General features: G+C 42.3%; 1 protein-coding gene across 6 annotated transcripts in view; it reads left to right on the forward strand.

Moving 5' to 3' along the window:
• Positions 1–25,755, forward strand: part of cep112 (centrosomal protein 112) — a 669,222-nt gene that overhangs the window by 463,732 nt on the left and 179,735 nt on the right. For all 6 annotated transcript variants that reach the window (XM_068058509.1, XM_068058505.1, XM_068058504.1 and 3 more), the window contains one exon: positions 14,539–14,769. In XM_068058509.1, the coding sequence (XP_067914610.1) occupies positions 14,539–14,769 (231 nt within the window). The remainder of the gene's footprint in view (positions 1–14,538; positions 14,770–25,755) is intronic.

Below are 25,755 nucleotides of genomic sequence, written 5' to 3' on the forward strand. Positions count from 1 at the left end.
GTCCACTTTTTAAAGGAAAAGTCAATTTTTTAAAACTCTTCAGTTTGGTTCTATGTTTTCATAGCTGCACTTCTCGTGAGTATGATACCTCCCCCAAAAAGGAAAAAAATGAAAACCCTTGGATTTCATTTTTATGTTGCTTGTTTTTTTTGGTTTAGAAAGAAAGTAGGAAGGTATAGGGTCACACCACCACACACATTCTGCACTCATGACACCCACCCCTCAATCTTACAACTGCTATAGCTAGCATTGTCTGTAACAGCCATTTCTTTTTCAAGTTTGAGCTTTACATCATCCTTTCTTTGGATGAAGTACAATTATAATTGAAGTAAAAACAGAAAGTGCTGGAAATACTCAGCAGGTCTGGCAGCATCTGTGGAGAGAGAAATAGAGTTAATGTTTCAGGTCTGTGACCTTGCATCAGAACTGGCAAACATTAGAAATGTAATAGGTTTTATGCAAGTAATGCAGGGGTCGGTGGGGGTGGGGAAGAGAACAAAAGGGAAAGTGTGTGATAGGACCGAGGGCTGGAGAGCTTAACTGACAAGGAGGTAATGGGCCAAAGGCAAAGCGTGTGCTAATGGTGTGGTGAAAGACAAAGCGTTAGTGCAGAGAGAGTGTTAATAACAGAATAATGAACAGCCCTAGCCAAAAGCGCAAACATGAAAAACCCAGTTTAATTATAATTGGGCATTGAAGTTTTGACCAAGAAAAATTTTGTGTTTTCTATCTGTTTCCCACATTTAAATCCCAGTTATATGGTGTCGAACGGGGTTGGATTTCTCCAGCATGGACATCTTTTCTGTCCCAAGATTTGTAATAGACAAATTTCCATTACTGCATTGTTCCTGGCTGTTAGCAAATTTTACTGCCTGTACAGGCCTTAACTCCTTAACTGCTGCTTCCACAACACATGAATTTAATAATTTAGGTTCTGGCACATTGATAATTTTTATTTCTAGGGTGACAGTCGGTGATAAATAGTTTTTTGGCCTCTTTTCGGCGTCTGTGTTCTCCTTCTGCACTTTGTCCTTAGTGGGTTCTAATCTGTTTTGCTGGGTTCGGTTCGCTTTGGATTTAGAACTTGACCCTTTGATTCTTCAGTCGGCACATCCACACTGACTTCTCTTTTAGTTTTCTTGTGACTTTCACAAGTGTTGTTTACCTTAGGGTATATTACCTTCCCTTTTTCCTTTACTTCAGGGTTGCACTTTTCCCCAATCTGCCCCATGCCCTCTGTGACACTACTACTTGCAGGTGGCTGTCCAGCTTCCGCTGCACTCCCCTGTGGCACTTCAGTCAGGTGATGCATTTCCCTCACTCTTGGCTTGCCTGTTTAAGAACTTTCCTTATCCCTATTTAAGTCTTTAAAAAAGGTTTCTGCTAGTCATACCTCTGGTGCACTCACTTCAACCTCTGCTGCTTTTATCTCAGCTCATTTAAATTCCTCTGGCTGTAACTTGGCCTCTTTAAATTCTATTGGCTCCACCTTGTCCTCTTTAAATTCTACTAGCTTTCCTTTAACCTCTGTACTGGCCCTATCACCCCTTGTGAGATTTTTGGAACTTTTGCTTGTTCCCTTCAGTTTCCCCAGTCTCTGTGAACTGATGTGGACCCTCCGGATAAAATACTGTGCTTCCTGTGATAGTTTTCGGACTCTAAGTGGCACTGAACCATTGCCTGCCGTGTGTAATCCAATGAAACATTGTAGCTTGTATGAAACCGTGTTCCACCATTGGCATGCAGAATTTGGCTTCCAAATTCATTCACTCGATGTGCTGCAGTAATGGTTGTGGCCATTTTTAATTTGCTCATTCTTGCATTTTCACTTGTCTGCTAATACTCGAGACTGTTTCTCTCAAAACTGCACCGGAAGCCCTGCCTCATCTACCAATCAGCAAGTTGAGCCTCATGTAAATCACTAAATGTGTGATGTTCGCAACGTGCCCGGCAATCAGCGATGTCAGCCTTGTGTCAATGAATAAAATGTGCAAAGTTTGGAAAATGGCTGATTTCACAGAGGACCCGAGATTTCACAGTCCATGACGCATTTTTCACGACTGTAAATTTGGTAGGGCCCAAGTAATAACATTTTCTGTATGATTTGTGGTACCACAATTGATCCCAAATATTATTCAAATTGGGCTTGTCTCAACCCTTACATTCCTCCTTGGGCTAATTAAAAACACTGAGGTTAACTTAGGAAAAACTTAAACCCCTCTCGGCACTAATATACCCAGTCGAAAGGGAAAACTGCACATGCATGTTTATTTTACACATGCACAGAGATGCCTTCAGCTGGGCATCAGGACATAGTGTTTTTTGTTTCATTCTATTCTCAATATCTCTCATCATCCAAGGATCCCAGGCTTTGGTTCCCTTACCTTTCACCTTTGTTGGAATGTACCTAGCCTGTATCTGAAACATCTCCTCATTAAAGATTCGCCATTGTTCCATTACAGTTTTTCCTGTCAGTCTTTGGTTCCATTTTACACTGGCTGCATCCCCTCTCCTCCCGTAGAAGTTAGCTATCGTTCAATTTAGTAGTTCTACTCTAGATTGTTCCTTGCTCTTCTCCATTTCTAATCTAAACATTATAATACAATAACCACTCTTACCCAAGCCTTCCCCCAAGACACTCGGTCCACTTGGCCTTCCTCATTCCCCAGCACCTGATCCAGCAATGCCTCCTTCCTACTTGGACCTAGGACATGCTGGTCAAGGAAGTTCTGAACACATTTCCACATTTCAGCAATTCCTCCCCCTCCTTACCCTTTACTCTAACGTTATCCCAATCGAGATTTAATAATTCAAGACCCCTGATATCACCACTCTATAGTTCTTGTACAACTCTGTGATTTCTCTACAGATTCACTCCTCTAGCTCTCTCTCACTATTTGGAGGCGGATAGAATACCCCCAGTAGCTTGATCATATCCTTTTTGCTTCTCAACTTGAACTTAATGGATTCTGCCCTTGTGTCCTGAGGACTTTCTTTCCAACATTACAATATCTTCTCTAAACAGTACTGCCACCTCACCTCCCTTTTTCCCTGACCTATTTTTTCTGAACACTTTGTATCCATGAACATTAAGCATCCAGTCCTCACCATTTTTAAGCCACGATTCTGTATTGCCACTACATCATATTCCCACACGGCTATTTGTGCTTGTAGCTCACCAAACTTACTCGCCACACTTTGTGCCTTTACATTGTAATCCTGTCTTTCTATTCCTCATAGTCCTTCTTAGTCTGCTCCTATCTAATATGGTACAACTTCCTTCTCCACTACTCTCCAACATTCACTCCTTTATGTACCTTATTCCTCTCTTCTACTTCTATATGCTGGTGCCCATCCCCCTGCAAACTTAGTTTCAACCCTCCCCAACCACACTAATGAACCTCCCGGCAAGGACATTGGTCCCTATCCTGTTGAGGTGCAATGTGTCCCTTTTGAATAGGTGCCCCCTGCCCCAGAACTGGTTCCAACGCCCCAAGAATCTGAAGCCCTCCCACTTGCCCTATGCCTTAAGCCACGCATTGATCCTCCCTATCTTCCTATTTCTACATCTGTACATTTTCATGGGAAAATATGTTGCTTTCTGGTTTGGCTTTGTCAATATGATGTGATGTAAGTAGAATTATATTTTTTATTATCTGTTTCTCTTCACAATAATTATAAAGAGTATTTATCTGTGTCATTGCCTTTTTTTGTCGAAGGACCCAAAATAGCCCTTGTTTTTTTCCCCTGTGGCACCTGCAATATCATTGCAACAAGTTGATCCTAATCTGAGCTGATTGTAATATTTACTGCGATGCCACCATTTCATTTCTCAAACCTATGTGGGCCATCCTTCCCAATGCTCTGCAGCCTGCACTTATCTTCTGATTCAGATATAATTAGTATCATAAAAAAGCATCTGCGGGAGTCAACAACTCTTTGGCATTTTGGATTTTGCAATACCTCAGTTCTCTCTAATTCTGATATCTTGAATTTCTTCTCGTGATTTTAAAATATTTTTAACCAACCAAATCTATTCCTGAAATCATCTTCAGTATTCTTTGTGCACGGTATACCATGCATCAGAAGATCTAGATTTTCATTATGTTCCTTCCCTCGATCAGAGTTAGCTAAGAAGAATTATATGGAGCAATGGATATATAATGTAATTACTATAGAATAATATAATATCAAAGCATTCCTTTGGTGCCTGTTGTTATCTGCTGACGAGTTACCATGGCATGCCGTAATCAAGAAAATGCATACCCTGACAAATTGCAAACACAAGGATGCCTCTGAGATGGTTTAATTCATTTTAAGCTGACTTGTTTTCCAGGCACAGCCCTTAACAAAACCTTCTTGCTCCGTTTCTGATTAGCTTCTTCAAAGCCACTGACAGCTGTCAGCCTTTGAAGCACTATCAAAAATATTAGCCTGTTTTTATTCCTCCATAACCATTGTTTTTAATTATGGCCATTACATGAAGGAAATACTTTTGGTTTAAATGATGCTGTCCTTTCATTGAGTCATACAAATGCAGTTGAATAAATTGATCTGGAATCAAAGCAGTAAGTTTAAAGGGAAAGGTTTGACTGACGTGGACCTAGGACCAGATGGGGCTTTATGATGAAAAGGGTTTAATCCCAGACCAGGAATAGTTTCCATCAGTGGAACAGTACAAAGCAATTCACATATTGCATGCTAGAAATGATCTTATGCACACTGATCTTCTCAAGACTTGCAAATGTGGCATTAGCTAATATTCAGAGAGATGCTTTCCTTTCATCCACCTGAGACTTAAGATTGCAGTACAGTATTCGAATAGAAAATGAGACTGCAACAGATATAAGATTCAGCTTCTAATTTGTATTCACTGCAGGATGTGCAAGCACAGGACAACTGGTTCACTTAAATACTAAGCCAGAAACAGTTCTAACTACCTTCTTTAAATTTCATCAAATGAATTAATGATAGTTGAATATTTCTGAAATTATTATAATTAGGCTGTACCCTACCGAATCATCCTCTGCAATAAGAATTCTCCTAAAACCACTGTAAAATATTTAATAAAGTGAACAACAGCCTGTAAAGTCAATGTACCTTTCATGTAGCACTTCAAAAAAAAATATGGCAAGGGTATTGCTGTTCAATTTATTCTCTTATCCTGAAGAGATACTCATCTGGTATCTTAACGATATGTGAACCCAGACCAGCATGCTACCTTGGTGCCACTCGGAACTGTCAAGTTGGCCCTGAATTGACTACGTGGGAAATTGAGATCACCTTTCATAATCATTAATAACCGGTCAATAAACATGATTAAATGCTTTTCTGCTTCAAATCAGCTGCTCCCCACACGCACCTTCCGCAAGCAGTCTGGGTTTTTGATCGGCTCTTGTATAAGCTAATTGAAAGATTCCTTTTTTAAATTCCAACACTAGCAAGACACCTCCATTGTGTTTAAAAGAAAGACTGTTCCAGTCATTCCACCTCACATATAGCTAGTTAGAATGTGAACTTTTAGAATTCTTCATAATAGTTAAACTGACTGCTAACATCAGCCAAATCACTTCCCAGTAATGTAGATAGGTTCTTTTCATTTTATACATTCTTGCTATTTTCTGTATTTGTTTTTTTCCCTTTCTTCATGGGTATAGCGTCTGCTCTATACAGTAGCTCCACAAGCCGATTAGATTCTATGCTTACTGCTGTTCTGGTTAAAAGCGCCAATCACAAAACCTCCATGATGAATTATTGACCTTTACAGATGCTCATCATCTTCCAAAGAAATGTCCACTCTCTCTGACCTTCATCAAGTTGATTTCAGGCAGTCCCCTGCAATGGCTTTGCGGTATGTTAATGGATGGCAACATTCTGTATTCCTACTTATTGGAACTGCAGACCAAAGCTAATGCTTTCTTCACTCCCACCTCTTGGACTGGAGAAGAATACTTTGCTGTGAACTGATCAAAGAACAAGGATCCCTGAAAAAAAATCTTGAAAGCAGTCAAGTACTTTATTCTTTTGTCATCCCATGAAAGGCTTATAGAACTTTATGTGAGTTTCTGGAAGTTATTCAAAATAACTCATTCTATGTATGACTTGTAGTTGAAGATGATTTCCAAGAATTCCTTGGTTCTGAGGGTTAACTTTGTCCTCACGGCTGCTTCCATTAATGCCAGCGTCAATGTCAAACTTGGACATTCAGTCATTTACGGCACAGAAGAAGGCCATTTGGCCCATCAAGTCCACGCCAGCTCTCCATGGAGCTTTTCAGTCAATCTGACTGCCCCGCTCGATCCGAGTAGCCCTGCAAGTCTATTTCCTTCAAGTGGCCATCCAATTTCCTTTTGAAGTCATTGATTATCTCCACTTCCACCACCCTTGTGGGCAGTGAGTTCCAGGTCATTACCACCCGCTGTGTAAAAAGGTTCTTCGTCATATTCCCCCGCATCTCTTCAATCTGTGTCCCCAAGTCCTTGTACCGTTAATTAATGGGAACAGTTTTTCTTTGTCGAAATTGTCTAAGCCTGTCATAATCTTGTACATTTCTATTAAATCTCCCCTCAATCTCCTTTGTTCTATGGAGAACAACCCTAGTTTTTCCAACCTAACCTTGTAACTAAAATCCCCCACCCCTGTAACCATTCTGGTAAATCTTCTCTGTACCCTCTCAAGGACCCTCACATCCTTCTTAAACTGTTCCATGAGCTTCAATTTTGTTAACCAGCCTTTTGTTTGGTACCTTATCAAACACTTTCTTCAAATCTATATGAACAACATCCACCACATTCCCTTCATCAATCTTCTCTGTTACTTCATCAAAGAATTCAATTAGATTAATCAAGCATGATCTGTTTTTCACAAGTCCATGCTGGCTGCCCTTAATTAACTTGAACCCCTCCAAGTGTGTGTTGATTTTTCCCCCCTGATTATTGTTTCCAAAAATCTTACCCACCACTGATGTTAAACTAACTAACGGACCTGCAGTTGCCAGGACTGTCCTCACACCCTTTCTTGAATAAGGGTATCACATTTGCCACTCTCCAATACTATGGCATCTCCCCTGTACCTAGGGAAGGTTGGAAGATTATGGCAAACCCTTCAGCTATCTCTACCCCAACTTCCTTTAGTATCCTGGGATGCAAGCCATGATGATGCGGACCAGGTAACTTATCTACCCGAAGCATAGCCAGCCTTTTTAGTACCTTTCCCCCCGCCCCCCACCCCGCTCTCAATTTTTACCCTACCATTGCCTCAACTCTCTTCGCTTCTACCGATATTTTGTCAGGTTCCACTTCCTTAATGAACAGTGATACAAAGCACTCAACCTGCCTGCAACCTTCAATGATTTGTGCACATATACCCCCAGATCGCTCTGCTCCTGCATCCCCTTTGGAACTGTACCCTTTAATTTATATTGCCTCTCCTCATTCTTCCTACCAAAATGAATCACTTCACACTTTTCTGCATTAAATTTCATCTGCCACCTGCCTGTCTATGTCCTCTTGAAGTTTATCACTATCCTCTTCACAGTTCATAATACTTCCTAGTTTTGTGTCATCTTCAAATTTTGAAATTGTGCCTTGTACACCCAAGGCCTCCTCCTGAAGTCCCCAGCATCACAGATGCCAGACTTCAGCCAATTCAATTCACTCCATGTGGTATCAAGAAACGACTGAAGGCACTGGATACTGCAAAAACTATGGGCCCTGACAATATTCCGGCAATAGTACTGAAGACCTGTGCTCCAGAACTTGCCGCGCCCCTAGCCAAACTGTTCCAGTACAGCTACAACACTGGCATCTACCCTGCAATGTGGAAAATTGCCCAGGTATGTCCTGTACACAAAAAGCCGGACAAGTCCAACCCGGCCAATTACCGCCCCATCAGCCTACTCTCAATCATCAGTAAAGTGATGGAAGGTGTCATCAACAGTGCCATCAAGTGGCACTTGCTTAGCAATAACCTGCTCAGTGACGGTCAGTTTGGGTTCTGCCAGGGCCACTCAGCTCCTGATCTCATTACAGCCTTGGTTCAAACATGGACAAAAGAGTTGAACTCAAGAGGTGAGGTGAGAGTGACTGCCCTTGACATCAAGGCAGCATTTGACTGAGTATGGCATCAAGGAGCCCTAGCAAAACTGGTGTCAATGGGAATCGGGGAAAACCCTCCGCTGGCTGGAGTCATACTAGCGCAAAGGAAGATGGTTGTGGTTGTTGGAGGTCAATCATCTGAGCTCCAGGACATCACTGCAGGAGTTCCTCAGGATAGTGTCCTAGGTCCAACCATCTTCAGCTGCTTCATCAATGACCTTCCTTCAGTCATTAGGTCAGAAGTGGGGATGTTCACTGATGATTGCACAATGTTCAGCACCATTCACGACTCCTCAGATACTGAAGCAGTCCGTGTAGAAATGCAGCAAGACCTGGGCAATATCCAGGCTTGGGCCGAGAAGTGGCAAGTGACATTCGCGCCACACAAGTGCCAGGCAATGACCATCTCCAACAAGAGAGAATTTAACAATCTCCCCTTGACATTCAACAGCATTACCATCGCTGAATCCCCCACTATCAACATCCTATGGGGTTACCATTGACCAGAAACTGAACTGGAGTAGCCATATAAATACCGTGGCTACAAGAGCAGGTCAGTGGCTAGGAATCCTGACTCCCCAAAGCCTGTCCACCATCTACAAGGCACAAGTCAGGAGTGTGATGGAATACTCTCCACTTGCCTGGATGGGTGCAGGTCCAACAACACTCAAGAAGCTCGACACCATCCAGGACAAAGCAGCCCGCTTGATTGGCACCCCATCGACAAACAGTCACTCCCTCTACCACCGACGCACAGTGGCAGCAGTGTGTACCATCTACAAGATGCACTGCAGCAATGCACCAAGACTCCTTAGACAGCACCTTCCAAACCCGCGACCTCTACCAACTAGAAGGACAAGAGCAGCAAATACATGGGAACACCACTACCTGCAAGTTCCCCTCCAAATCACACACCATCCTGACTTGGAGCTATATCGCCGTTCCTTCACTGTCGCTGGGTCAAAATCCTGGAACTCCCTTCCTAACGGCACTGTGGATATACCTACCCCACATGGACTGCAGTGGTTCAAGAAGGCAGCTCACCACCACCTTCTCAAGGGCAATTAGGGATGGGCAATAAATGCTGGCCTGGCCAGCATCGCCCACATCCCATGAATGAATAAAAAAAAAAGTCCAGGTCATTAATATACATCAAGAAAAGCACCGTCCCCTGACGATCCCCACCATGTACCTTCCTCCAGTCTGAAAAACATCCGTTCATCACTACTCCCTATTTCCTGTCACTGAGCCAATTTTGTATTTATGCTGCTACTGTCTCTTTTATTCCATGGGCTCTAACTTTGCTGATGAACCTGTTATGTGACACTTACTCAAATGCTTTTTGAAAGTCCATGTACATCACATCAACCACGTTACCCTTATCAACCCTCTCCATTACCTCATCAAAAAACTCAAGCAAGTTAGTTAAACACGATTTGCCCTTAAATCTGTGCTGCCTTTCTTTAATTAATTCACATTTGCCCAAATGACTGTTAATTTTGTCCTGGATTATCGTTTCTAAAAGCTTTCCCACCACCGGTGTTAAACTGACCGGCCTGTAGTAGCTGGGCTTGTCCTTACACCTTTTTTTGAACAAGGCTGTAGCATTAGCAATTCTCCAGTCCACTGACACCATCCCTGTATCCAAGGAGGATTTGAAGATTATGGCAAGTGCCCCCGCAGTTTCCACCCTTGCTTCTCTCAGTATCCTTGGATCCATCTCATCCAGTCCTGATGACTTATCAACTTTAAGTACAGTCAGCCTATCTAGTACCTCTTCTTTTCAATTTTTAGCCCTTCCATTGTCTGAACTAACTCCTCTTTCACCATGACTTGGACAGTATTTTCTTCCTTAGTAAAGACAGATTCAAAGTACTCATTTAGTACCTCAGCCATGTCTCCTGACTACATGTGTAGATCCCCTTTTAGGTCCCTCATCGGCCCCACTCCTCCTTTTATGATCCTTTTGCTATTTATATGCCTATAGAAGACTTTTAGGTTCCCTTTTATGTTAACTGCTAGTCTCATACTGTCTCTTAGCTTCTCTTATTTGCTTTTTCACTCCCCCTCTGAACCTTCTATATTCAGCCTGGTTCTCAATTAAGGCTTCCCGTTAAGACCTCCATCACCTAGAAGGACAAGGACAGCAGGTACATGGTTACACATCCCAAGTTTCCCTCCAAGTCCCACACCATCCTGACTTGGACATATATCACCATTCCTTCACTGTTGCTGGGTCAAAGACCTCAAACTCCCTAACTAACACCATTATAGGAGCACCATCACCATTTGGATTGCTGTGGTTCAAGAACATGCCCCAACACAACCATCTTCTTGAGGGCAGCTAGGGATGCGCAATAAATGCCGACCTTGCCAGTGATGTTGACATATTGAGAATTTTTTTTAAATTCTAACAGATATCACAGATTTTCATAGCTGTCATAAGCAGATTGAAAATATTGATCTCCTGCAGTCAATTGAAACTTTGTTTAATTCAATAAAAACATTTTGTTAATTCTCTATTTCATAACTGACTTTCAACTTAGAGTGAATCGTTCCTTCATTAACTCTGTCTTTAACTGATCAAGGCCTTTGTTCTTCCGTATGCAGCAAATTAGGTGAGAGTTTCTGCATCTTCACTCACAGGTCAGGCATGAGCAAAATAGCAACTTGGGGCAGTACTTTGCAGTTATGAGTCGGCTTGTGTCCAGTTATCACCATTGGCAAAACAGAGCTCCTTCCTCAGACGAAAGGCCAAGTTTTCTCCAGCCTCTTCTGAAGGCATTGTCACCTGCTGAGGTACAGTTTCGCAGCTGTTGACCACCCTCTTGTACTTTTTCTAAGTGACCATTTCTCATGGATAAGCTTGGACAGCAAGCATCAGCAGATTGTCAATCTGTGGGGACGTCGCAGCCAAGCCTGAACCTGTCTTTGCTGAACATTTGCATGTACACGCTTTCACGCAAGTGATATCAAATACTGCATAGTCACAGGATCTTTGGTAGAATTTCCCACTACCCAACTAAGCCACTTGAACTGCTGCCCTGACTGCTATCATGCTACACTGGACATTGCATTTTCTGCAGATGACATCCTTCAGTTGGCTTTTGAAACCACCAGTATTGCAGTCTGGTTCTCAGTCTCTGTTCTAGTTATTTTGACGAGTCTCTATCCCAACTACAGATTTTCTTTGTTCATTATAGGAAGGATGTGATTGCACTGGAGAGGGTGCAGAGAAGATTCACCAGGATGTTGCCTGGGCTGGAGCATTTCAGCTATGAAGAGAGACTGGATAGGCTAGAGTTGCTTTCCTTAGAGCAAAGAAGGCTGAGGGGGGACCTGATTGAGGTATACAAAACCTTGGGCATTGATAGGGTTGATAGGCAGAAACTTTTTCCCTTAGTGGAGGTGTCAATAACCAGGGAGCATAGATTTAAGGTAAGGGGCAGGAGGTGTAGAGGGGATTTGAGGAAAAACTTTTTCACCCAAAGGGTGGTTGGAATCTGGAACACACTGCCTGAAGGAGTGATAGAGGCAGGAACCTTCACAACATTTAAGAAGTACATAGATGAGCACTTGAAACGCCATAGCATACAAGGCTACGGGCCAAGTGCTAGAAAATGGGATTAGAATAGATAGGTGTTTGATGGCCAGCACGGACACGTTGGGCCGAAGGGCCTGTTTCTGTACTGTATAACTCTATGACGAGGATTGTTAGCTCTTTCAACCTAATTTGGAAGAAACTTTCATCTCTAAGAGACGCAAAAGCCCTAAGGGTTCCTGTTCAGTGCCAAATATTATTATTTCTGTTCCTCATTCTCTCAAGGTTAAAAGTCACTCTTTTGGGAAAGACTCTGGGTCCAGGCAAAAAGTTGCTGAAATCAATTTTCTAAAATTCCTGTTGGGGAGCTCCTACAAGTATTGCTGCACTCCCACAGAGTGTCCCTCATCCTTAAAATTATGAAAGAATGCAACGCAATACAACCTTTGCTCTGGACATTCTCTAATAATGAGATATTTGATCCTGTTGTTGTTTACTACATGTAAACAATTAATTAGTGATAGTTATTGTTCAACTAACAACTGACGTTCCAAGTTATCAAACCCTTACCCAGGGCTTCATCTTCATGGAGCATCTTTTCCTCCTGGCTTTTTTTCCCGTTGGTATATATTTATTCAATACCAACAGCAATATAAATTTATACGCATATTTACTTAGAAAAACATTCTAAGGCACTTTACAGTAGCTTTATCCGACATAAATGAGCGCTAAGACAAAGAAAGTGATATTGGGAGGAGTGGACAAAATTTTTATAAATGAAATGGGTTATAAGGAAGATCTTAAAAGGGGAAAGAGTCTTGGAGAGGCAGAGAGGTTTAGGGAGGGAATTCCGCAGCTAGCAGCTAGTTGGCTGAAGGCATGGTCACCACTGGTGGGCTGAAGGGAGAGGGTAATGCAGTCGATGTCAGAATTGGAGAAATGCAGTGTTCTTGAAAGGATGTAGAATTGGAGACAGTTACATTGATGGTGAGGGGTGAAGCTATGAGAAGGCATCAAAATGAGAATTTTTAATTTGAAGTGCTGGGGGACTTGGAGCCATCATCAGTCAATGAGCAAAGGGAGTACTGGGCGAGTGGAGCATGAGAGCATAGGGGCTGCAGAGTTTTGGATGAGCTGAAGTTTATGAAGCTAGAGGATGAGAGACCAACTTTAGTCAAATTTGGAGGTGCCAAAGGCACGGCTGAGGTGGGCAATGATACAGAGGTGGAGATGGGCTGTATTTGTGATGAAGAGGATACTGTGCCACAAACTAAGCTGAGAATCATATAGCTCACCAAGATTGCCAGCAGTCTGGTTAAACCTCAGAAAGCAGCTGAGGAGAGAGGTTGAATTGGTGGCAAAGATGTGAATTTGGGACGGGACTGAAGATGACGGCTTCAGTCTTTTCAGTGTTTAATTGGAGGAAACTGCACCTCATCCAAGACTGGCCGGATGAGGAGTCTGACAACACAGAGGGCAGATTGAGAGAGGTAGAGTTGGATATCATATTTGGAACCTGACCCCATGTCTTCAGATGATGTTGCCAAGGCACAACATGTAGATGAAGAAGAGGAGGAAACCAAGGTTAAATCCTTGTGGAACTCCGGAGAGAGCAGTGTGAGCTGCCCCTGAGAAGCCACTGCTGGAGATGCTCTGGCTATGATTGGATAGGTAAGAGAGGCAAATGAGGGCAGTCCTGCTAAGCTGGACAACAGATGAGTGGTGAGGATCATGTCAAAGGGTACAGCAAAATTGAAAAGAAGGGGAATAATGCACCACAGTCATAGAGAATGTCATTTGTAACTTTTATTAGGGCTGTTTCAGTGATGTGGCAAGGTAGAAGGCAGATTGAAGAGGTTCAAACATGGTTTTGTAAGAAAGATAAGCACGGATTTGGAATGTGACAGTACATTGAAGAACTTTGGAGAGGAAAGGGAAGTTGGAGATGAGGTACCAGTTTCAAGGACAGTGGGGTCCCCTTGAGGAAGGGGACTATTACCAGTTTTGAAAGTGGGGAGTGAATCATTTACAATGAAAGAAGGAACTTTCACAATGTCAGGACGTCCCAAAGCCAGTAAAATACTTTTGGAAGTGTCACCGCTATTGGAGTTTTGGCTAATGCAACAGTCAAATTGCACACTGGCAAATCCCCCCAAACACCGATGAGAAAAATGACCAAATAATTTGTTTTAATGATGTTGGTTGACGGATAAATGTTGGCCAAGACATTGGAAAAACTCCCCTGCTCTTTGAATGTGGCATAGGATCTATTCCATCAGTCTCAGAGTGTAGGTCGGGCCTCAGTTTAGCATCTCATCCAAAAGATAGTACCACCTATAATGCAGCCCATCCTTCATACTGCACTGGAGTGTTAACCTAGTTTATATGCAATAATCATCACACACCTACTCCTTAACAGCAATGCTTAGGGAATCTACTTGGTGGGTAGGGGTTGGAGTGTGTGAGACCTGACTAACTTCAGCTTCTTTCAAGAAAGGCCTTCTATACATTGACGATTAGAAAACCCATCTTCCCTTCTTCCAAATCCTTTAAATGCTGTTTAGTTTATCTTATTCAAGCTCATGCATTTTTCTAAGGACTCTCTTGTGAGTATGCTTTATGTCAGGAGTGCTGCCTCAGATGGAGGTATCTGAACCTTTTTTTTAAAAAAAAAATTTGCATGCAGAGATCAAAACTCAAGAGTGCCGTGTGTAGAGAAATGAGTTACCCCAGCGAGCAGCATTTACTTTTTAAATATTTGAAAACTGTGCGTCCAGAAGTAGTTCCTAAAATAACTGATATTAACAATTTAAGTCTTGCTATTTTTAATGGGATTGTGTTAGAAAACATACATTTGTGACTGAATGCAATAATTAAAAGAGATTGTTGCTACTTTCACAGACTATTGCAGATTTGGAGAGCCAGGTCCACCAGCTACGTGAAGAACTTATCCAGGTCAACTCACGGCGCAAGCAGCAGCTGGTCGAGTTGGGACTGCTACGTGAGGAGGAGAAGCAGAAAGCTTTGCGTGATCATGAAGCTACTGTCAACAAGCTGAAAGCTGAGATGGAAAGGATGAAGTTGGAGTTGCAGAAAACAAATGCTGCTGAAATGGAACATGCTGTAGAAAAGGTAGGCTGTTTGTTCCGGTGTTTGTTTTTTCTGCATACAGTGAACATAGTAGATGGGCCTGTTTATACATAAGAAAATGAAGCAGATAGTACCTGAAGTCATCATTATTATCATCATCATCATCATCAATCCCTCATGTGAAGGATATTCTTCCTTGCGGATGACTGGGTGGAAGTGAGATGTCAATGGTGGTTGTGGGTTTGCAGGTGGCTCATGAGCCCTATATTAGCCTTGCAGGCTCTCCCACAGAGAGGACATAGGTTGTCGGCTGGTAGAGGTGATGGCAGATTGTTGGCTCAAGCAGTTGGCCTCTCTTTCCAACTCTCTCACTATTCTCTCTCAATGGCTGCTGTTGTTGTTTGAAAGGTTTTGACACATTGTTGAAGATGGATCGCCCATTTGATCATGATTTTTTCTGTTTTCCCTGTGTTGCTGTTAACAGAGGAGACCTTGATGGAAGTTTTGAGATTGTCTTTGAAAATTTCCTTTGGCCCCTGTGTGAACGGGTTCCCTGGCGTGGCTCTGAGTAGTGCACCTGTTTGGGCAGTCTTGAGTCGAACATTCTGATGACATGTCCTGTACATCTCAAAGAACAAAGAACAGTACAGCACAGGAACAGGCCATTCGGCCCTCCAAGCCTGCGCCGATCTTGATGCCTGCCTAAACTAACACCTTCTGCACTTCTGGGGCCCATATCCCTCTATTCCCTTCCTATTCATGTACTTGTCAAGATGTCTCTTAAACGTCGCTATCGTATCTGCTTCCACCACCTCCCCTGGCAGCAAGTTCCAGGCACTCACCACCCTCTGTGTAAAAAAAACTTGCCTCGCACGTCCCCTCTAAACTTTGCCCCTCGCACCTTAAACCTATGTCCCCTAGTAACTGACTCTTACACCCTGGGAAAAAGCTTCTGACTATCCACTCTGTCCATGCCGCTCATAACTTTGTAAACCTCTATCATGTCGCCCCTCCACCTCCGTCGTTCCAGTGAAAACAATCCGAGTTTTTCCAACCTCTCCTCATAGCTAATGCCCTCCAGACCAGGCAACATCCTGGTAAACCTCCTCTGTACCCTCTCCAAAGCCTCCACGTCCTTCTGGTAGTGTGGTGACCAGAATGGCACGCAATATTCTAAGTGTGGCCTAACCAAGGTTCTGTACAGCTGCAACGACTTGCCAAATTCTATACTCTATGCCCCGACCGATGAAGGCAAGCATGCCGAATGCCTTCTTGACTATCTTATCCACCTGCGTTGTCACTTTCAGTGACCTGTGGACCTGTACGCCCAGATCTCTCTGCCTGTCAATACTCCTAAGGGTTCTGCCATTTACTGTATACCTCCCACCTGCATTAGACCTTCCAAAATGCATTACCTCACATTTGTCCGGATTAAACTCCATCTGCCATTTCTCCGCCCAAGTCTCCAACTGATCTATATCCTGCTGTGTCCTCTGACAATCCTCATCATTATCCGTAACTCCACCAACCTTTGTGTCGTCCACAAACTTACTAATCAGACCAGCTACATTTTCCTCCAAATCATTTATATATACTACAAACAGCAAAGGTCCCAGCACTGATCCCTGCGGAACGCCACTAGTCACATCCCTCCATTCAGAAAAACACCCATCCACTGATACACTCTGTCTTCTATGACAGAGCCAGTTCTGTATCCATCTTGCCAGCTCACCTCTGATCCAGTGTGACTTCACCTTTTGTACCAGTCTGCCATGCGGGACCTTGTCAAAGACTTTATTAAAGTCCATATAGATAACATCCACTGCCCTTCCTTCATCAATCATCTTCGTCACTTCCTCAAAAAACTCAATCAAATTAGTAAGACACGACTCCCCTTCAAAAAACCATGCTGTCTCTCGCTAATAAGTTCGTTTGTTTCCAAGTGGGAGTAAATCCTGTCCCGAATAATCCTCTCTAATCTCGGCTGATGTGAGATTATCATGGCCTCTATACTTGTCATGCCTGTGTCTTGGGCAAGGCTTAAGTTTGTTCTTTTGTCTTCCCACTTGATTAGCAAGATCCTTCTAAGACAGCATTGATGATGTTGTTCTAGGGCATTGATATAGTATCTATAAGTTGTCCAAGCTTCAGCACCTAGTGAAGCATGGAGACAATTACTGCCCGATAGACTGAGTTAGCATCATTTCTGATATCACGATTCTCGAAAACTCGAGTGTGTAATTTGCCATTGGCTGCGCAAGCACATCATGTCAGTTGTTCCTCTGGCATTTCAGAAGCCGCACTGGGACTCTGGAAAGACCTCCCTTGCAACTGGGGAGAGGTGATTAAGAAATAACCCAGCTAGGACTTTTCCAACAGTTAGGAGCAATGCTATGCACTGTGGTTCAGCTTGTATGCTGATGATGAACATTGTAAAACATCCCAGGCAATGTTCCCTCTAATTTTTCTTCTTGTGCTCAGCTTGTTTGTTGCACTGCACAGTCCCTTTAAGATTGCTGCAAGGCTGCATACGCACACATCTGAAAGAGACCGCTTTTTGTTCACGGCCTGTTTGTCCCCTGCATGCTACGTTCTGGACAGCTTAGAGGGAGCATTTGATAGCAAGCCACAGAAAAATATGGTAGGACAGGTGACCAAAAGCTTGGCCAAAGAGGTAGATTTTAAGGAGCATCTTAAAGAAGGACAGAGGTTTAGGGAGGGCACTTCAGAGCTTATATGTATTTTGGATTATGTAGTTCGTCATTTTTTTCAGTAGGTTTTAATTATTCCTGGTTAGGAATAGCTTACATTAATGATGCTTCACTCAGTTAGAGGAGCCCATTTCTGATTTTGGTCAAGTGATTCAGAATAATATGAGAAGAGAAAGACAGGAATTTTAAGTTGTCCATATTGAATTTTTATTCTTATCATGTCTACATGCTGCCATTCAGCAACATCATCTGAAAGCACGACATTAGTTTCCGCATGCATGCTGAGGACACTTGGCTCTTCCTCACCACCACTTCTCTCAACTCCTCCACTGTTGCTAAAATATCAGACTGCTTATCTGACATCCAGTACTGGATGAGCAGATATTTCCTCCAATTAAACATTGGGAAGACTGAAGCCATTGTTTTCGGTACCCACTCCAAACTCTGTTCCCGAGCTACTGACTCCATTCCTCTCCCTGGCAACAGTCTGAGATTAAACCAGTCTGTTCACAAACGTGTCACTTTTGACCCCGAAATGAGTTTTCGACCTCATATTCGTGTCATCACTAAGACCGCCTATTTCCACCTCCGTAACATCAACCAACTTCATCCCTGTCTCAGCTCATCTGCTGCTGAAACCCTCATTTATGCCTTCGTTCCCTCTAGACTTGACTATTCCAATGTACTCCTGGCTGGTCTCCAGTGAATAAACATCATGGACCTTTCCTGTTAGCTTGCTTTGTGACAACAGTGTCCAGCTCTCGGCTGGCCACTTCAGCTGTCTTGCAAGCTTTTCAAAAGTTACGAAAAATGCTTCCACATCCCCTCATTGAACTTTCGAATCAACAGGGAGAACTTGAAGAGCTAGGAGTAGCTCCCTCATTAGCCATGCTTTCACCGGTGGTATTGGGTCGCCCTCCCGCCCCCCCCTCCTAGTTAGTTCTAGCCACCTTAACACTCTTTCCTCCTCCTCTTTCTGGAAAGCTCTCTCTCTTTTTCCTTTTCTTTCCTTTTTCCCTTTCTTGACACTCTCTCTGCTCTTTCTCTCTCTGGATTTCTAATTCAAGTCTCCTCTGTTCTAATTGTATTTTAGCTAACATTACTCTGTCTGTTTCTGACTCTAACCCTGTTCCTGAATCTTCATGTTTAAGTGAAAAATGTTTGGCCACAAGTCTTAGAATTTCGGATTTCTTAACTTTTGCATAGAAAGTAATCCCTAACTGCCCAGCTATATTCCTCAACTCTTCAATGGATAGGCCTTTAACCTAGCCCAAGCTATTTCACCCTGGCTTGGGAAGGTGCTGGCCTTGAGTGTGGACATGTTAGTATTCTAGCTGTGAAGCACAAGAAAACCTGTATTGAAGTTTTTTTTTAATTTTTTTATGAGGTATCAATTTGGTTTCCCACTTCCAATTTCTCATTTGTCATTGAGTTAAGGTACCGGACTATAGCCCCCAAATGACTGTTACGGCCAAGTGAGGAGGGGTGTCACAGGCTCCTGTCTTGCCCTTCCTCTTATTTGACCGCAACAGTGTTTATTCCTTTTAAACAGTGGTTGTGCTTACCATCCCTGTGAGTATTTTACCTTTTTCCTTTACTGTGATTGTGAAAGAACCAATCAGACAGGTTTTCTGGAGTTTAAACAAGAAAGAGGTAAGATTATTATACTTAACACTCTAACCCCTATGTAAAAATAATAAGAAATACGCTATACATTCATGCACATATTCACATGAAAATCACACACACACACAAATAGATTACAAAGTGGAAAGTAGGGTTTTTGGTTGGATTAAAGTCCAGAATAAATAAAAGTTAAACACACAGTTTGAGGTTGTATGATTCAGTGATTGTCTGGCTGGAGTTGAAGTCCTTGGTTGGTCAAAGTGCACTTTGTGGCTGGCCTGCTTTCTTGAAGCCAAAATTGTAGTTGGCTCTCTTCTCCTGGTCTCTGTCGCAGTCTGTCGGCTTGGAGGGTCCACAGTCAGACGGTTTTCAAACTTGATATTTTCTGGAGAGAGAGCGAGAAAGGGAAGCACACAGCCTTCTCTACTGCTGCACACTCAGTTACTGCTTGTCTTCTGTGAACGTAACAAAACTCCCAGTTTCTGCAGAGCTGGGCAGGCGGTCACATGGTTCTCTCAATCCTATTTGTTTTTAATGAGGTCAAAGTGTAAAGCCTCTCTTAGGTGGGGTTATCAGGGATGTCTCCACTTATGAATGCCTCAAGATAGCGTTGACTGTCCCACTAACGAGGATGATCTGCATAATTTACACTGTTGGCCAATGCATTGTTCTGACTGGGCTTCTTGTGAGACTTTTGTCTCCAGTTCAATCTCCTAGTGTTTCAGATGCAAATTTCAGTGGCCATCTTGGCTGCTAGCTTTTTTAAGAGTTAACTGTAGGAATATTTTCCATTAAACGTCTAATGTAAGTTTCCAACCAATGAAATTAATATTTCTCATTGTATCCGCTGGAATTTAGAAGAGTAAGAGGCGACTTGATTGAAACATATAAGATCCTGAGGGGTCTTGACTGGGTGGATGTGGAAAGGATGTTTCCCCTTGTGGGAGCATCTAGAACTAGGCGTCACTGTTTAAAAATAAGGGGTCGCCCATTTAAGGCAGAGATGAGGAGAATTTTTTTTCTCTCAGAGGGTCGTGAGTCTTTAGAATTCTCTTCCTCAAAAGGCAGTGTAAGTAGAGTCTTTGAATATTTTTAAAGCAGAGGTAGATAGATTCTTGATAAGCAAGGGGGTAAAAGGTTATCGGAGGTAGGTGGAAATGTGGAGTAATAAGTTCAGCCATGAACTTACTGAATGACGGAGCAGGCTCGAAGGGCCGAGTGACCTACTCCTGCTCCTAATTCGTATGTTCATTTGGCATATAGGATTTTCTTGACACAGGGCATAATTTTCTTTGCAACTTGAAATTGCTAATGATGCTATTGTTTAGCTCTGACATCCCAAATAGAAACAATGCAGGGCATTCTGACCTGACTGTCTTAAGAAGTCTACAGAATTCACTGTAAAGTGACATGACCGCTGCTATTTTTAGTCCCCAAAGTTTTAGATTTTGAGCCTTCCTGGCATGACTTCAGTTTATTCCAATAGAAGATATCATGTGAATGTATCAAGGATTTATTTTTGTCAGAGTTAAGTGATTTATCTGGCAGGATAAATCGTTTAGAAGTTGATGGGTTGAAGTCCTGTGTCAATAGGCAATGAGGATCTTTTCTCATGAGAAAAGTCCAATCACTTGAAGCTATTTCAAAGTGAATCTGATTTAAGTTGTTTTGTGGTCTCCCACTTCTATACAACACTGTAAACAAACATATTTGAGTTGAAAGTCTCTCTTTTTCTTTTGGGCCTCCTTATCTCGAGTTGAAAGTAGCTGGGCAGTTTATTGTGTCTGTGATAAAAAGTGCTGACCAGGGAAAAAACTGAGAACATCACATCATTAGCTAAATAGGCACTGTTTAAAAATGAGTAAGTATAAAATTGTGGAAAGGAGAAGTCAGATTTCTTTCTGTTAGTCTTCCTAAAGCAATCATGCCCAATGGATGACTAGACCTTGTCACCAGCCTGCAACAATGCTACAGTGAATCAGCCGCTAGACGGCATGTTATGGTCTTGTTGTTTTTCTCAGCCCTTTTCTCCAGCTTGGGAAACATCACTCTTCTTCTTCTTTGGCCTCCTTATCTCGAGAGACAATGGATAAGTGCTAGCCAACAGTGTTATAGGATGAAGAATCCTTGTTTCTTACTGCCTGCTGCTTCAATATACTCCGCCATCCAATCGCAATGTATTACAGTTTGTTCGCTGGTGTAGTTTGCAATGGAAGCATTTCTGCACATTGGATTTGTAATATTTCCAAATGATTTTAAATATATTGTGGAGCAGTACATTTTTGAGATTTTCTTGCATTATGTAGTACAATTTGCACAGTTTCTGCATGTTTTATTCTATCCTTTTCAAACTGTAACTACTTTATATAGATGAATCTTTCTTGTAGTAATGATGACACAATGACAATTTAAGTATTGCTGAAGATAGACATTTTGTCGAAGCTTTTAGTTTTGCTCTCATCAAGACAACTCGCAAGAATACCAACGAAAGGTAAACAACAAATTTATACTGTATGAGAAGAGAGTGCTGATTGGTTGGCAAGTGGACTCTGATTGGTAGAGGCGTTGCCATGGTGAATGCACCAGTTTACGGTGACTGACAGTTAACTGCCGAGCTTTGTTTGAAATTTAAACCGGCAGCTTGACTCTGGTCAGGACATTGCCTGTGCTTGCAAAACTCAAAACACGGTGTCCAACATCAGATTTGATTCCGCGATTGGACAACATTTGCTAAATAATCCTCAGTGTGCTAAGAATTATGCTGACAACCAATTTAAGATTGTCAGTCAGTTCGCAGTAAACGCATTTGCGCGTACTCAAAGCTACATATATTAATACACCGGGCCCTGTTCTTTGCAGAGACATGTACTCATTGCGCCAGTTTCAGCAAAAGAAAATAAGTGACAGCCATTCGCTGGTTCATTCCTCAGGGCAATGATCTGATCAATCAGAGTCAAGCTGCCTGGTTTAAACTTCAAACAAAGCTTGACAGTTGAAACATGGCTTAGAAAGGGGCAGGAATGGCAACTTAACGTTTCTGGTTACAAGGTTTTCAAACGAGAGAGCAGATAAAAAAGGAGGTGGAGTGGTAATATTGATTAAAGATCCGTGAGAAAGATTATACGTTAGAGGGATCATCAAATGAGGCTATATGGATTAAACTAAGGAGAAAAAAAGGAAAAGATCACACTGCTGTGAGTGTACTCTAGACCTCCAAACAGTCCGAGGGAGATAGAAGAGCAAATTTGTAGGCAAATTACTGATAAATGCAAAAACAATAAAGCAGTAGTAGTGGGGGATTTCAATTACCATAATATTTTCTGGGATACAGTCAGTGTAAAAGGTATAAAGGGCACAGAATTCCTAAATTGCATTCAGGAGAACTTTGTTAGCCAGTATGCAGCAAGCCCAACAAGGGTGGGGGGGAGCAATTCTGGATTTAGTTTTAGGGAATGAAGCTGGGCAGGTGGAAGGAGTGTCAGTGGGAAAGTACTTTTGTAGTGGTGATCATAATTCAGTTAAATTTAGCATAATTATGGAAAAGTACAAAGATAAAGTATGAGTAAAAGTCATAAATTGGGGGAAGGCCAATTTTACTAGGCTGAGAAACGATTTAGCAAAAGTAGACTAGAAGCAGCTACTGGAAGGTAGATCAGTGTCAAAGCAATGGGAGGCATTCAAGAAAGAGAGTCTAGGGGTTCAGTGTAAACATGTTTCCATGAAGAAAAAGGATGGGACAACCAAATCTAGAGCCTCCTGGATGACAAGATGCATAGAGGGTAAGATAATCTCATTGAATGTTTTGAAGAGGTGACTAAGGTAGTGGACAGGGGAGTGTCTATGGATGTTATTTGTATGGACTTCCAGAAGGCATTTGATAAAGTCCCACATAAGTGACTGTTAACTAAGGTAGAAGCCCATGGAGTTGAGGGCAAATTATTGACATGGTTAGAAAGTTGGTTGAGTGGTAGGCGACAGAGAGTGGGAATAATGGGTAAGTACTCTGATTGGCAGGATGTAACTAGTGGTGTCCAGCAGGGATTGTGTTGGGGCCTCAATTATTCACATTATTCAGTAACGACTTGGATGATGGCATAGTAAGTCATATATTCAGATTTGCTGATGATACAAAGTTAGGCAGCATTGTAGACAGTCTAGATGATAGCATAAAATTGCAAGGAGATATTGACAGACTAGGTGAATGGGCAAAACTGTGGCAGATGGATTTCAATGCGGGCAAGTGTGAGGTTAACCATTTTGGACCAAATAAGGATAGAGCAGGGTACTTTCTAAATGGGAAGAGGTTAAGTACATTGGATGTCCAAAGAGACTTGGGGGTTCAGGTGCATAGATCTTTAAAATGCCACGAGCAAGTGCAGAAAATAATCAAAAAAGCTAATGGAATGCTGGCCTTTATATCTAGAGGATTGGAGTATAAAGACACAGATTATGCTGCACAGCTGTACAAAACCCTGGTTAGACCCCACTTGGAGTACGGTGAGCAGTTCTGGGCACCACACCTTAGGAAGGATATATTGGCCTTGGAGGGAGTGCAACGTAGGTTTACAAGAATGATACTCGGACTACAGGGGTTAAGTTACGAGGAGAGATTACACAAATTAGGCCTGTTTTCGCTAGAATGTAGAAGGTTAAGGGGTGATTTGAAGTCTTCAAGATATTAACAGGAAAAGACAGGCGAGATAAAGATAAACTATTTCCACTGGTTGGAGATTCTAAAACTAGGGGGCATAATCTAAAAATTAGAAGCAGACCGTTCAGGAGAGATGTTAGGAAGCACTTCTTCACGCAAAGGGTGGTTTGGAACTCTCTCCCACACACAGCAGTTGAAGCTAAAACAGTTGTTAATTTTAAATCTGAGATAGATTTTTGTTAAGCAAAGATGTTAAGGGATACGAGCCAAAGGCAGGTATATGGAGTTAGGCTGCGGATCAGCCATGATCTCATTGAATGGTGGGACAGGCTCGAGGGGCTGAATGGCCTACTGCTGTTCCTATCTTTCTATGTTCCTATAAGGCAAAAAAGGGGAAGCTTTTGTCACTGAGATCTTAATACTGCCGAAAACCTAGAAGAGTACAGAAAATGTAAGGATGAAATTAAAAGGAAAATTAGGAAAGCAAATAGAGAACATGAAAACATGCTGCCAAGTAAAATCAAGAAAAATCCAAAGATGTTTTACAAATACATAAAGAGCAAGAGGATAACTAAGGAAAGAGTAGGGCCTATTAGGGAACCAAAAAGGGAACCTATGTGGAGGTGGTAGATGTGGGTAAAGTTCTTATGAATACTTTGCAGCTGTTTTCGCAAAAGAGGGGGGCCGATGATGACTTTGTAGTTAAGGGGTAAGAGTGTGAAATATTGGTTGGGGTAGACTTTGCAAGAGAGGAAGTATTAAAGGGTTTGATGTCTTTGAAAGAAGCTAAATCACCAGGCCCAGACAAAATATATCCCAGGTTGTTAAAAGAAGCAAGGGAGGAAATTGCAGAGGCTCTGACCATCATATTTCAGTTTTCCCTGGCTACAGGAGTGGTGCAAGAGGATTGCAGGACTGTCAACATTGTACCATTGTTTAAAAAGGGAGAAAGGGATAATCCAAGTAAATATAGGCCAATTAGCTTAACTGCGGTTGTGACAAATCATTGAAACCAATTCTGAGGGACAGTATAAACCTTAATTTAGAAAGGCATATATTAATCAAGGAAAGCCAGCATGAATTTGTTAAGGGAAGGTCATGACTGATTAACTTAATTGAATTTTTTGAGAAGATGACAAGTAGGGTTGATGAGAGCAGTGCGGTAGGATTTTTTTTTATTCTTTCAGGGCATGTGGGTGTCACCGGCTACGCCAGCATTTATTGCCCATCTCTGACTGCCCTTGAGAAAGTGGTGGTGAGCCACGTGGTCCAAGGCTTCTGAGAAGGTCATACATGGCATGCTGGTCAAAAAAGTAAAAGCCCTTGGGACCCAAGGGAGCATGGCAAATCGGATTCAAAATTGGCTTCGTGGCAGGAAGCAAAGAGTAATGGTTAACGGATGTTTTTGTGACAGAAGGCTGTTAGAAGTGGGGTTCCGCAGGGCTCAGTACTCGGTCCCTGCCTTTTTGTAGTTTCTCTTAATGATTTACACTCAAATGTAGGGGGTATGATAAAGAATTTGCAGATGGTACAGAAATTGGCCAGGTGGTTGACAGTGAGGAGAAAAGTTTTAGACTGCAGGAAGATATAGATGGTCTGGTCAGTTGGACAGCGAAGTGGAAAATGGAATTCAGTCCAGAGAAGTGTCGGGTCATACGTTTTGGGAGGTGCAACAAGGCAAGGGAATCCACAATAAATTGAGGGGGGGTGAGGGCATAGATTTAAAGTAATTGGTACAAGAATTAGAGGGGAGATGAAGAAACATTTTTTTCACCCAGAGAGTGGTAGGAACCTGGAACTCACTGCCTGAAAGGGTAGTAGAGGCAGAAACTCTCACCACATTTAAAAAGTACTTGGAGGTCAACCTGAAGAGCCATGACCAGCATGGACACGACAGGCCAAATGGCTTTTTCTGTGTCATAAATTTTCTGTGATTTTTATGAAATGGATGGAATCTTGCAGTCTTTCACTTTTTCTTGCAGTCAGGACTATGTTTAAGACATTAAACAATTAGTGAAACAAAAGTGAAGGATATTGAGG

The sequence above is a fragment of the Heterodontus francisci genome, chromosome 26 (assembly GCF_036365525.1).
Source record: "Heterodontus francisci isolate sHetFra1 chromosome 26, sHetFra1.hap1, whole genome shotgun sequence".
NCBI classification, from domain to species: Eukaryota; Metazoa; Chordata; class Chondrichthyes; order Heterodontiformes; family Heterodontidae; genus Heterodontus; species Heterodontus francisci.